This window comes from Carassius gibelio, chromosome B20 (genome assembly GCF_023724105.1).
Source record: "Carassius gibelio isolate Cgi1373 ecotype wild population from Czech Republic chromosome B20, carGib1.2-hapl.c, whole genome shotgun sequence".
Taxonomy (NCBI): Eukaryota; Metazoa; Chordata; class Actinopteri; order Cypriniformes; family Cyprinidae; genus Carassius; species Carassius gibelio.
This window is the reverse complement of record NC_068415.1, coordinates 23,091,338-23,104,561: the sequence shown is the minus strand read 5'-3', so window position 1 is coordinate 23,104,561 and position 13,224 is coordinate 23,091,338. Positions and strand designations below refer to the sequence as shown.

The 13,224-nt window shown below is 38.7% G+C and overlaps 1 protein-coding gene across 1 annotated transcript; it reads left to right on the top strand.

The window, feature by feature from the left end:
* The first annotated feature begins 72 nt into the window (after positions 1–72).
* On the top strand, positions 73–11,284 carry LOC127983805 (isthmin-2). Its single transcript, XM_052586147.1, has 6 exons — positions 73–638; positions 4,693–4,875; positions 5,324–5,624; positions 7,615–7,752; positions 7,861–7,929; positions 8,784–11,284. The coding sequence occupies exons 1-6, from the start codon at positions 516–518 to the stop codon at positions 9,299–9,301; spliced, it is 1,332 nt and encodes a 443-aa protein (XP_052442107.1). The 5' UTR covers positions 73–515; the 3' UTR covers positions 9,302–11,284.
* The last annotated feature ends 1,940 nt before the right edge of the window (positions 11,285–13,224 follow it).

The window sequence follows — 13,224 nt, the reverse complement described above, 5'->3', positions numbered from 1 at the left end:
CAGTCAGATACATAATCATCACTAGCCCTGAAAAAAAAAAGTCATTCTCCTCCCATGCTGACCCCACAGAGATCAGAGCATCCTGCTGTTGCTTCTCTGCCGCGCGCTAAGCTTCAATAAGGCATGTATCTGAGACTCATCATTATAGTAACGTGTCACCAATGATTCTGTGCTCCGACATCCTGAAGAAGGAGAGAAGAGAAAGTTTGGTAAAAGTTGAACGAGGATGCACTGGTGCGGACTGAAGAGCAGCGCTAGACCTGCAGTAAACTGAGAAACGATCAGTCCACATTCCAGTCACATTAAGTGTATTTGTGAATGGATTGAAGTGGTGAGGATTATCTGCCTGAACTCATAAAATGCCAATACATGTGACAGTTTTAATGAAGTTTGGATGAAGATGAGGAACAGCGCATTCAAGATCTTCAAGAGGGAAACGCACACAGCTTCCTAAACAACTATTGAACATTTAATGTTTTAGCGGTATTTAGTGGACAGATACGCAACGGTGCAAAATGCTAACAGCGCGTAAAAGTGTATGGGTGCTTTTAACTGTGCTGCTGGCTGCCTGGATGCAGCGCGCGATCAGCTTCCCCGTGAGGCATCACAAGAGACCCAGACACGGCGACTCTACTGAGGTGAGTGTGGATCCAAATCTCGTGCCGTGGTTTTGTTTATTGTTTATCATCCAGAACATATCGTCCCCTTGGAATTGAAAGGTTCTATCTGACATTTTTATCAAAATTGAGTTATTCACATATTCTTATTCAGTGACAACGTATTTATATTAGCTATGTTATAGATTTTTTAATGTTCTGTACATTTTGGGACTTTTTATTTAAATGAACAACAAAGTTGTATCTGCACAGTCGAATGAGCTAGAACCTTATAAATCTGAGGGGACAATATGCGTCACAGTTATTGACAGTGTTGGGGAGTAACTAGTTATATGGAACTAAATTACGTAATTTAATTACAAAATAAATGTAACTAATCAGTTACTGAGAAAACGTGTAATTAAATTATAGTTAGGGTATTTATGAAAATGTAAACGATTACAACTGGGGTTACATCTGATTATTTTTTCACACATACAGATTTGATTGATTTCTTTCATAATTTGCATTGACTGCACCAACATTTCAGGAGTTTGGGATGCTTATTCCATAAGTGTCTTATTTAGCCTACTATTTGGGTTGTTTTATTTGTTTTATTTTTAAGATGAACTGTTTTTTTCCAGTGTTTCCTTTCATATGCAAATATTTGATTCTTAAAACAGCATCATAGCTACTAAACTATTTCTTGTTATGATTTAAAAACTGTATTTAACCTCTAATGATCTCAATGCAAAGAGGTGCTAGAGTCTGATTTTGTGGTGGCTGTGCTTTTAAATTAAATTATTATAATCTAAATTTAAATGATGAAGGATGTTTACAGTAATCAGTGCTGAGTGTTACTGGTTAAACTTGCAACAATAAGAAATGTATAAAAGTAATCAAATGTAGTCCGTTACATTACTGTAATCTGTAATCTACAGATTAAATTAAACTCTGAAGTAACCTTCCAACACTGGTAATTGATTAGAAACCATGCCTTCATGATTTATTTTTGTTATATTTCATATGCTTTGTCAATATATTTCATATGTGTCAGACACAGACTATACTAAATAATGCATGTAATATAAAAAAAAATATATCACTTGTTAACTGAGTGCTGTTATTTTGCATAATTTCCAAATAAGCTTTGAATTTTGTACTTCAAGTTTCATAATATGTGAATATTTTATTTTTGTGTATTTAAAGTGTATTTAAAGGTACAATTTGTAAGATATTTGCAGTAAAATATCCAAAAACAACTAGGCCAGTGTTATATATTTTGTCCAGCTGATTACTAACAATATCTCTAATGTTTTCAACTACTTGTAAATCATGAGAAAATTCCCATTTTAAACAGTGACACGGGGCAGTACAGTCACCTCTCAATGACGTTAGTTACCCCTTGTTACCACGTTTACTGACGTAGAAACCACATGACAACAGTTTCGTGGACAAATGTGGAAGTAGCTTCGCGACAAAATTCAATTCTAGAAACTAGAAATCTCGCTTGTGTTTTAATCGACAGGTGAGTTGTTTTGATTCATCTCTTTACAGAAAACGAATGCTATTATAACAATCAACAAGATTAGTATTATGTGGCATACACGCCAAACGCGGGGCATCGCATCGCATCTCTAGACCCGCACGAGGATGCATCTGATCGCATCTTTGCATTGACTTTGTATGTAATCTACTCTGGCAAATCATTGAACTAGAGGTGCGCGATAAATATCGTCTGATAATTAATGCACATCTTGTCAGTAAAGCCGGTTCTCTAATCAGCGGTAAATTCCATCAGGTGCCTGATTTCACATAGAGCAGCTGTTACTACACAGAGCCGTTGTTAACTGACTAGCTGCACAAATAAACGCTGATAATGAACGTGGATTTGCGCAGCTAGTCAGTTAACAACGGCAATGATTAAAAGTGTTTTAATTGATGACTTAACTGATGACTTAACTATGCCTTCAGAAAAGTAAGAGTCAGAGGTAACATGTTTGACAGTGTTACAGTTAATACTGCTATTAATGGTGATAATAGGGGTTTATTATAATTTAATGTTATATATCCAGCTATCAATAATCACTTGTTTATCACAAAATGGTAAATGGGTTGACAGGTTAAAATGTGCCTGTGCCTTTTGGAATTGACTGTTTTCATTAAGGGATAGAGGCCTCATACAGTAGAACAGTACAATAGTGAAGCCTTACATAATAGTGGTAAGAAACACTTAGTTTCACTCTCTCTCACGGGGTCATTGTTCAGCTCATAAATTGTTTTTTTTGCCCCTCTTCTGTGTTAATGTGGAATTTCCTGCATTCTGGTCTCCTTGATCCTGTGTTTCTGCACAAGGGGGCCATGTCTAACCTCTCCAAGAAAGGTCCTGCTACTCAGCTTTGCATTACTAAATGTCTCTTTTGTTTTTACATGTGGGTCAGGGGTCGTCAAAGGGAAAGGGAATGGGGGGTCTTAGATTATTGTTTTTCTTCACTGGTTTGGAAATGGCTTGGTCCTGGGACTTTGATATTGGAGGTCAGATAAATCTAGGCTGCACTGCAGACTCCTCTCCCAAATGGCCCAACATAAATTGTGTGAGCTGATTGCGTCCATGTGTCTCACCAGAGAGCTCAATAGGAGCTGTGTGTGTATCCCATGGTCTCCAGCTAGCGCATAATGCTTTGTTTCGGGTTCTGGAATTCATGCCATATGTTTGTGATGGTGAGAAAGCCCACTGGTACGACAGGCCACATTCCACTGGGAGGAAAGATGATTTTACAATGAATTAACAATACAGAGAAAGACCAGAGATGGCCTCGGGGAGACAAAGGATGTAAGGAAAGACTGGGTTTCTATTCCGAACATTTAGGAAATTAAACTCGCCCTGTTAGGCCATGTTATGAGTCTTAACTGAGTAACAGTGACTAGTCCTTCAGCCCCTCTTGTTGAGACTTCCAGGAAGAAAAGATTAATATTGAGAATACATTTAACAGAGAAGCTCACATACCCCCGAGTGTCTTATCTGCAGATCAAGTAGCATACAACTTGGGGAAAAAAGACATAAGACACCTATTTTACTTACAAAAGTTATTGCTGAATAAAATTGCTTTGCAGGTTTGAATGTGTTCTCAGGATGTGACAGGTTATGCAGTAACATGGACAGTTACTTCATTGTTCAACTCTCAAGGCAGTATAAACTCTGCTTATGATAAATTTATAAAGGTCCCTAAGTGAGCAAGAACATCAGCACATTTTCAGTGGAAAATGGTACTAGTTGACTTTTTATAATCTTTTCCTTATAGGGTTACTCCACCCAGAAATGAAAATTTTGTCATTAATCACTCTCCCACGTCATTCCAAACCCATAAAAGCTTTGTTTGGAGATCCTCTTCGGACTATTATTAATTCACCATTATCATTAGAATATGTCCCCAAAACCTTCAAACTTGATGTTATTAAGCCTCTCATCAAAAAAAAAAAAAACTAGACCCCAAAGAACTGGTTAATTACAGACTGATCTCGAAACTCCCTTTTTCTGTCCAAGATACTAGAAAAGGTGGTATCCTTACAATTATATTCCTTCTTAGAGAAAAATGGTATATGTGAGGATTTCCAGTCAGGATTTAGACCGTATCATAGTACTGAGACTGCTCTCCTTAGAGTTACAAATTATCTGCTCTTATCATCTGATCGTGATTGTGTCTCTCTATTAGTGCTATTGGATTCTCGTCACTTCATAACATTAAGGTTGAACCACTGATGGCAGATGGACTATTTAGATGATGTCTTTCATAGTTTTCTGGACTTTGACGGTGTAATTTACTAGGCAGTCAATGGGACAGTCACAAGCCTCCCAGTTTTTATCCAAAATATCTTTAATTGTGTTCTGAAGAGGAACAAAGGCTTTATTATAAATTGAAATACCCCATTATAAAATCTTGAGGAACCAGTGGTGACTTAGTCTTCCTGGTTCTGACTTCACACCTACACTACTCTATGCAAGCTAGCACTTATTGTTTCATGCAATGATAGTTTTTCAACAGACACAGCCTCAGACATCTTTGAGAGACACTGACATCATCTCTTGCACCAACAGAACCAAGTCCAGAACGAGCTGGCAGACCCTCGTCCCCACCAACACAGGTGGCTCCAGCATCGCTCAACGGGTGTCCTACCACAGCCTGAGCCCGAGGAAGAATCAAAACCCTTTGTCCTAGACCTCAAAAACTTTCCAGACCTGGCAAATGCTGACACTGACTCCCAAAACCCAAACATTCAGGTGAGCACATGCAAGAGCACACACCTCAAGTTAGTCGTCATCTCTGTGAAATGCTTTGTGAGGTGACTTTCAATGATTGACCTGGACAAGTCATAATATGCCAGCCAATATATAATAAGCCATAACTGTGTTTCTCTACTCTGAGGCTAATGTCTAATCCTGTCAAAGTGGATTCATCAGCATCCATAGTGAGTCATCTCTCCTGATAGGATGTAATTAAGTGTAATAAGTTATCTTATCTTGAGATGAGGAGGAAGTAATTCTGCTTGATTTGATATTGAGCCTTTGCTCAAATAAAAAAAACTCAGTGACTCACCACTAAAACTTACTGACTTTTCTCCAGACTTATTACAGGATGATTTGTCTTCATTCACTGCGTGCTTTAAGTTCTTAAAATAACACCCAGTGTTCCATCCTATTTAAATGTATTTTGCATCCTTGGTTGTAGGTGACCATCGAGGTGTTGGATGACCCCCCCATGGAAATGGACAAGGACCTGGTTAGAGAATGGAGCAATGACTGGCCCACATCTTCTCCCTCCTCTACTGTAGAATGGTTGGGCGGAAAGAAGCTTTTCTGGCCTTTATTTTGGGGCTACACAGATGTAGATTCGGGTGAAGATGGCACTGGCCAAGCAGTGGATGAAGAGGATGATTATGCACTGGAGTATGACAGTGGGGAGGCCCTTCCTAGTGGACTGGACAAGACAGGTGGCATTTGGGAAAGCCCATGGACTGAACGCCATTATGGTGAGTGCTCTGTTTTTAACTGTTTCTACACACAGGTCTTGAGAATTTAGAAATAAGAGTATTTGAACCTTCAACCTGTGTGATGAATGAAAACATTGGAATGAAGAAAGTTGTCAGAATTGGTAACATCAGAATTTAAGAAAGAGAAATCAGTGGGAGAATTCAAAAAAGCTGGATTGGCGGCAGTCAGATGAAGGCGATTTGGAGAGTGGTTTAAGGCAAAGAGAGATGTAGAGACTGGAAAGGAAGGGTAGAGTGAGCTTGTAAAGACTGTTTCAAAGCACTGATTCAGACTAAGCTCGCAGCCAGTGGCGGGGTATTTGTGAGTGCCGGACCTTTGATGTAGAGACTGGTTCCACTCGGCGGGGAAGACTGCTGTTTGAAGACGAGCCCGATCCGCTCACTAATGGCAGCATGAGTATGTTCTCTTGGACAAATAAGCCCATGCTTGTGTTCAATTAGAGCGCAGATCGGGAACACAGAGTGATAGGGGTCATCCGTTTACTTTTTATGTCCCGCGGGTTGGGCCCCAGACCCTGATTCCCCCACCACCCCTCCCGCCCAGAGCGGCTAGACCTTTTAAGCCTGTTCAAGAATCCTAGGCTTTTCAAAGCCATGCATAACATTACGCCTCTGTTCATTTTTTGTTTTTCTCTCCAGGCCATGTCTGTTTTATGGTGGGAATTGTGCATTTTGGCGGTGCAGTCTTTCATTGGAGACAAGGATGAAATGGGATGGGGGTTTAATTGGAGTGGTATAAGAAAAGATACAGTGATTGGGTACTAAATTTAGAGATTAAGGATGGAACCAATCTAGACCAGAAGATGATGCCTATTCTACTATGTAGGATCACTTCATTTTTAAATGTATTTCTGGGCCCTTAACTGGACAGGAAGATAATGTTTTATTGAAATAATGCTTCATTGGTTTATACTGATGATTTCGAGTACCCATTATCATTTGTTCAGCCAAAGAAATCAGCAAATAGATTTAACAGACCGTCCAAAATGTTCTTGACACCAGCATCTTTTAGCATGGGTAATGCTAACCACCCAAATCTCGACCTTGTGGATTTAGTGCCCATTCCTGCTTCTGCTAAACGACAAGCCCTGTGGCTGTTGAGGGTTTCACAGTTTGGCAGTTCTACAAAGCCAGCAAGAGTAGCCGCTGTGCCAACGCCTCCTTTTCATCATTCACTAGTCTGTCTGTAATCAGGACACCATCACTGTGTCTGCAATGTCACTGGCACCCCACCCAAATTCAAGTTAAATATTTAAAAATGCTAGTCTGTAATCTATACTCTGTATTACAGAAGAAAGAAGAAGACATCTGTTGTTTTTGTTTAACGCAACTTTTTTTTTTTTTTTAAAGAGTGTTGAAATCTCCTCCAAAAGCTAAAAGCTAATCAGTCTTGTTAGATTTTTTTTGGAGGATATAAGGCTTGGCAAATGCTCACTCTTTCAGCTTACCCTTGTTTTTGTCTGCAAAAGTTACAGGTGTTAGAGTGTTTCTGTTGGCGGTTTCCAGTGTGCCACCATACTATTGCAAAGCTTTTCCTCACTCAGTGATGAGTGGTTGTTATTATGTTTCTATGCATTTACTGGGTTTGTTGCTGAGATGTTGCTGGAGTGACTGCTAGATGATTTCTAACTGCTAACTAGTCTTGCATTAAGTTGTCAATGTAAACAGGGTCTGAAACATTTTGTGATTAGATCAATAAAACCCCATGTATGGAGGTAGTCAGAAACAACATAGCTTGTGTATTAACACCACAAGTGGTTGCAGGCATGCATTTAAAGCTCATGCTAATACCAAGCGGAAATAGTAATTTTAGTGTGTTCCAGAGGACCACTTGTTATCCATTCACTGAAAAGTATTTGAGGTTAAGGATTTTCTTCAAACCCTATATGATGAATGGTGATGGGTATCACACACACACACACAAAAAAAACTAAATTAATGTTTTAACTGATTATTCTTGTGCTTTTAGGTGAGAAAGAGGAAGAATGGAGCGCATGGGGTCCCTGTAGTGTCACTTGTGGAAATGGCAACCAGACCCGCTCACGTTCATGTGGAGATTTCTGCATCTCCACCGAATCCCGAAGCTGTGACCTTGTGCCGTGCCCAGGTTATTTCAGTTCTCAAAAAATGTATCTGTTTGTAATAAAATTCTAAACCATTTTGTGTAATATTATTTCAAATTAAGAGTTTTCTTTTTTCTTCTCCTTCTTTCCAGATGATTGGAACAGTGTGGCTCACGTCTTTCCATTTGAGATGGAAAATGGTACAGAACCCTTTGGCACTGGTGAGTGATTTAAAGCTATCGGTATTCAATTAATGATGAATGGTAAAAAATAAATAATAATAATAATAATAATAAGCATTAAGAGACTGATTGTCAAATGTTAGTGGAATACTGTATGTACACCAGTTGAGTGGCCGAACTGACTCTACATCCACAAAAAAATCACCTTGACACCAGCAGAGGTTGAAAATTAACATTCAGTTTGTAGGTGATATTTTAAGCATGTTGTTGAGTCCTAATAATAATAAAATTCTGGCCTACAAAGATGGCAATTGGCATGATTTTTATTTAATTTGATTTAGATTTAGAATTGTATTGAGAAGCCATTGCCATTGAGAAGCTATTGCTCCATCATAAAAAAGACAGAACTGAATTGAGCATTTGCAATGTAAATCAGATAAATGTGTTAACTCGTATTAGTTGTTTTAGTTAATGCTTTTTACAACGTATAGTCTATATGAACTTTACACACCCCTGTTGAAAAAAGCAGCATATGTTAGTTAGGTATGTTTTGAAGCATGGCTGCTGGTTTGAATTGGTTTAAACTGGGCCTTAGCTTTCTTAAGCTGGTCATGTGCTGGTCCTGAGCAGGAGCTAGTTGCTAAGGACCAGCACATGACTAGCTTTAACCAGCTTAGGACCAGTTTAAACCAGTTCAAACCAGCAGCCTCAAAACATACCTAACCAGCATTTGCTGGAGTTTTCAACGGAAAACAATGCATGAATCTGTGAATTTTTATTTTACAATGCACAAAACTATCACACTTCTTTTTAAACCACTATTAGGCAAATGGCACTCTGCTATAAACTATTGTGGCTAATATGTAATCTGTTTGGGTTTGGTTGTTCTGCAGATGTTGACAGCTGTGAGAAGTGGTTGAATTGTAAGAGTGAGTTTCTCCAGCGCTACCTGCAGCAGGTATTGACTGATTTACCCAGCTGTCCATGCACCTATCCTTCAGAAGCCTCCACCAATATAGTCAGTCTGCTGGATGCAGGACATGACCAGACCTTCCAATGGAGGGATGCTAGCGACCCAAAAGAGCGGCTGGACATCTACAAGCCCTCGGCACGCTCTTGCTTGCGTTCTGGCCTCTCAACAGATGGCACCACTCTGGCCGCACAGCATTGTTGCTATGATGACAACAAGCTTCTAATTACAAGGGGCAAGGGTGCAGGTACTCCCAACCTAATAAGCACAGAGTTCTCTCCAGAGCTGCATTTTAAGGTGGATGTAATGCCTTGGATTCTGTGCAAAGGAGACTGGAGTAGGTTTCATGCTGTCCGCCCACCCAATAATGGCCTGCATTGCACAGAAAACCCCCAACAGGACATTTTCATGAATGAATTGGAGGAGGCCAGAGAATATTAAGTCACCAAATTACTGTCCCTCCTCTGACACACCATCCTGCTGTGGTGCTTAACCCAACACAAAATACCAGCCAGCCGCATAAGTGTGCAGTATAGAGCCAGTCTTATGTTGTGGGATGCATTATTGTAACTGTGTTCGCAAAGCATGGCCTCTTGCTTTTGCTGTGTTTGGAATATAGTGGAAAATGTAAGAAATGTTTAAAAATGGATTATAATCGATCTGTTGATGATCTCTCTTTTGATATGTGAATCTTGTAACTCTTGTATTTGTGTAAATGACCAATACAGGTCAATACAGGTTGGTGTTGTTGCTGCTGCAATCACATAGAGCGGGATGCAAAGGTCTGACACCCCAAACTATAGATTATCAGCATAATAAAATTGTACTAAAACATGTACGTGATTTTATGTACGTCTACCTTTCTCTTAATGGACAGCAGAACTGGATCTAACAATTCCACATTTGTTCAAAACCTATAATGATCATGTTATCCAGCATGATTTGAGAATATTCCAAAGAGCATCTTAAGTGCTTCATTCTGACCCCTTGCCAATGTAATTTATTTTCCTCATTCATTTGAATTAATTGTTTAAATAATTATTTATTTTTTGTTTTAACAGTAACATTTATTCCTAATACATCTTGAATCCTATATTGATTGTGGTCTCAGACCTTTGGATCCCACTGTATTTACTTTGATATCAGTGCCATCCAATGTAAAATTTGGGTCCTGAAGCAAAATGAGTTAAAAAAAAAAAACTCTGTTATAGACTTGCGGGGACGTTTTGAGAGTAAATGGGCACACTTTCACTGCCAACTCAGGGGAAACCATTCCATAACAATGTTCACTTAGTTCTTTAAAGCTGCAGTAGGTAACTTTTGTAAAAATATATTGTTTACATATTTGTTAAACCTGTCATTATATCCTGACAGTAGAATATGAGACAGATAATCTGTGAAAAAATCAAGCTCCTCTGGCTCCTCCCAGTGCTCCTATTGCCATTTGCAGAAATGCATCGCTCCCAGTAAGAAATAACCAATCAGAGCTGCGGTCCGTAACTTTGTTTGTGTTCAAAATGTAGAAAAATGTATATAATAAGCGAGTACACCATGAATCCATTTTCCAAACCGTGTTTTTAGCTTGTCCTGAATCACTAGGGTGCACCTATAATAAGTGTTTATATTCAGACTATTTTAGATTTCTTCGGGGATACCGCAGCGGAGTGACCCAGTACCTTTGTGATTCTTCATAGACATAAACAGAGAGAAGTAGTTCCGGCTACGATGTTCTTCCGCAAGACGCGAGCATTTCTGTTTATTAACCGCTAGAGCGTCAAAAGTTACCGACTGCAGCTTTAATAGAGTCAACATTTCAGAAAGGGAACGAGCTGACAGACATAAAGAGAATATTATAAAATGTATATTGATATAACATTTATGTGTACGTACAATTTTGCTGTTTAGTTGTTCTGCAAATGTGCATTTGCTGTGTTGTTATTGTTGTTGCTTTTCATGTGTTGTTGGAAACTGTTTCAGGGTAACTACTTAATATTGCTCCAGACCTCTAATTTGAAATATTGCTCTTAAGAGTATGCAGTCTGTGTATGCACATGCTATGGCTGGCACTTTATTTAACATTTATTGAAATGTATATTTGCATGATGAAACATTTATTGTGAATGGATTGCTTCCTGTGGTCATTGCTACATTAATGGCAAGAACAGTATTTCTGTGTTAGCATGTGTTGAACAGTATTTATTGTATTTTTATCGCACATTCGCTGACGCTTTGAACTGATCATCCATTCAGATGGTGCACTACCCAGAGTCCTCCAGGACACACTGACCTAAAAAGGGAAATCATGTTCTCAAACACCTCTTTAACAACAAAACAAGTCAATATTCGCTGTTTATTATGTGTACTTTATAATGATTTTGCAAGTTGCAAGTTCTATTAAAACAAATACAAAGATGTGTTTGAAAAAAAAAATCTCTTGCTTGTTTCTTTCAATAAAATACATCAGGTTGTTTAGTTATGAATCGTAACATCTGGACTAACTAATGCTAAGCAAGAACACTCCATGGCGATTTTTTTGGCATTGCAATGCAGATACCTGTCATCCCTTTTTATGAACAACCATCAATACCCATCAGTGAGAGACTCATCAGGGCTCATGTCTTTGATTACTCTGTTTTTCCATTTGTTCGGTTTTAACTAGAAACATCCAACAACTGGAAACTCATCTCCCCTGGCTATATCTGCTTTTTGTATTTGTGGAAATCTGCTGTTAGTTAGAAGATCTTGTTTCTTGAGTGATGAACGGAGTTGTGCACAACTTAGACTTGAGAATGCCTTTTAAATTTCTGAATTTGAATTCAAATTACAGTAGCAAACACAATGTAGAATTGTAATTTGAATTTAGAACAGGGCTGACCATTAGGTTATAGATGGAGTTCTTTGTTTCTTAGCACTCTCGCCTCTGGCTTGCTTACTGGGTGGGTTAAAACTCAATGTTGACTCTTAGCAGCTTCCTGTTTAAACTACATTGTTTTCAACGACAGTAAGGAATGACATCACAATATACTAATTCTGCTTGAAATCAGAGACATTACTACAAACCAGATTCCAAAAAAAGTTGGGACACTACAAATTGTGAGTAAAAAAGGAATGGAATAATTTACAAATCTCATAAACTTATATTTTATTCACAATAGAATATAGAAAAAATATCAAATGTTGAAAATGAGACATTTTGAACTGTCATGCCAAATATTAGCTCATTTTGGATTTCATCAGAGCTACACATTCCAAAAAAGTTGGGACAGGTAGCAATAAGAGTTATAAGTTAAATGCACATATAAGGAACATCTGGAGGACCAATTTGCAACTTATTAGGTCAATTGGCAACATGATTGGGTATAAAAAGAGCCTCTCAGAGTGGCAGTGTATCTCAAAAGTCAAGATCGGCAGAGGATCACCATTTCCCCCAATACTGTGGCAAAAAATAGTGGAGCAATATCAGAAAGGAGTTTCTCAGAGAAAATTACCACATAATGCATCAATTACAACATCATGGTTGTGTAGAAGAAGGATAGAAAACATTTGGTCCATCATAAAGAGGAAGATGAAGACCTAAGACAGTTGAGCAACTAGAAGCCTGTATTAGACAAGAATGTAACAACATTCCTATTCCTAAACTTGAGCAACTTTTCTCCTCAGTCCCCAGACGTTTGCAGACTGTTATAAAAAGAAGAGAGGATGCCACACAGTGGTAAACATGGCCTTGTCCCAACTTTTTTGAGATGATGCCATGAAATTTAAAATCAACACATTTTTCATTAAAAATTATACATTTTCTCAGTTTAAACATTTGATATGTCATCTATGTTGTATTGTGAATAAAATATTGAAATTTGAAATCAGGGAGGAGTCTGCGGAGTCTCCAGGAGAGGACCAGCAGACTGAAGGACAGCTTCATTCATCAAGCTGTCAGGAAGCTGAACTCCCTCCTGACCTTGCCTCCCCTCCCCTCTTTTGCTCCAGTCACCACTGAACTCTGAACCCCCTCCCCTTTCTTGCATCCCCACGCCCCCCACCCCCAGATCCCACATCCACCCCCCCTCCCCACAACATCACTAACAAGCTCTGACCTGCACCAGTCACTTTGTGCAGCACTGGTCTGCTCAGTACCTCATTCAGCTACTGTGCCTCTTCAGCCAGTTTAAATAAAGAACTGCTCTCTGAGCTTTTATGTCACTTTAAATCAGTCTGAATAAGCTCTTTTGCTCTACAATCATTTACTTCACTGGTTTGCTCTCTACCTGCCATGTGCCTTGCGCTACCTTTATTTTACTGTATTTTATTTTAATTTTAATTTTTTTTTTTTTTTACATGCCCTTATTTGCATAGTTGTATTTTATATT